The sequence below is a fragment of the Saprolegnia diclina genome, assembly GCF_000281045.1.
Source record: "Saprolegnia diclina VS20 unplaced genomic scaffold supercont1.67, whole genome shotgun sequence".
Taxonomy (NCBI): Eukaryota; Oomycota; class Saprolegniomycetes; order Saprolegniales; family Saprolegniaceae; genus Saprolegnia; species Saprolegnia diclina.
In genome coordinates, this window is record NW_008246134.1 from 176,213 (window position 1) to 177,275 (window position 1,063).

General features: G+C 57.9%; 1 protein-coding gene across 1 annotated transcript; it reads right to left on the bottom strand.

The window, feature by feature from the left end:
- Positions 1-266: 266 nt before the first annotated feature.
- SDRG_14118 (hypothetical protein) lies at positions 267-967 on the bottom strand (the record flags this gene model as incomplete). Its single annotated transcript, XM_008620225.1, has 2 exons — positions 267-281; positions 326-967. 2 exons carry the CDS (start codon positions 965-967, stop codon positions 267-269), a joined length of 657 nt encoding a protein of 218 aa, XP_008618447.1.
- Between the last annotated feature and the right edge of the window lie 96 nt (positions 968-1,063).

Sequence of the window (1,063 nt, forward strand, 5' to 3'; positions counted from 1 at the left end):
TTATGAACCAGGAGGCAATGTTGTCGGCGTCGACACCGCCCGAATTGTTAGTGAAAAACCCATTGTTCTCATCAAAGCCAAACGCCTTGATGTTGCGCGCACCGTGCAATGCTTTCTTGGCATCCTTCTTCAAGCCGGAAGATGCCACGGAGCCGACGAGTGCAAAGTTGCCATTGCGCCCAAAGGCAACGCAACAGTCCTTCGTCATGGATTTCGAAAACTTCTTGGAGACGTTCTTGCTGGCCCAGCAGTGAGTGCCGCTGCCATCAGGCTTGGTACTGCTAATGTACCACTCGCCGTTGGGGCCGAGGGCCGCGTGCGTTACGTGCCGGCCTTTCGAGATGCAGTTGTCGATCTGGCGCGCCATCGTGTGCGGAATACGGTACTTGAAGCGCTGCGTGGTCGTCCCACCTGCTTGGACCTCGTTGAGCACGAGGAGGTAGTAGTCGCCTTGGAGTATCGCAACAGGGATCGAACGACCAGCCGCCAGCTCGGTCAGGCGCGGCGGACACTGCGAGAGGACGTCCGATTGCTCGAGACGGCACCAGCCGACATGATTGTTGTACGAGACTCGCGCATACAAGCTGCCGGTACTTGCGATGACGTGGCAAGTTGTCGAGTCGAGGTGATTGATAGGCAACGTCGCCAAAGCGTTGCTGTTTGCCCAGGTGTGAATGTTGCGGTACACATTCGTCGGCGTCGACACCTTGATGATGGTACAGGTCGTAGTCGCAGTATACGACCCCAAGCAGCGTAGCGGCAGCCAGGCGGTGCAGTTGTCGAGCCGGACAAAGACGTCGTTGGTCACCGGGTCTTGTACGCGGAGATTCGAAGCCACAAAGCTGTTAAGTTGCAGCGTGCCGTCTTGCTCAAAGACGCAGTGGTCGCCGCTCGCGGGACGGCAATAGAGCCGCGATGCGACTGTAGCAACATACATGGCAAGCGCCGGTGTCGTCGTCGCACGCATTGCCACGGCAGTGTACGGCGCGTGCCCTTGCTACTCGCAGATGTAGCAATTACGTAAGGCGGGCTCGTTGGCGGCCGCCAAGAGCAAGAAAATGTG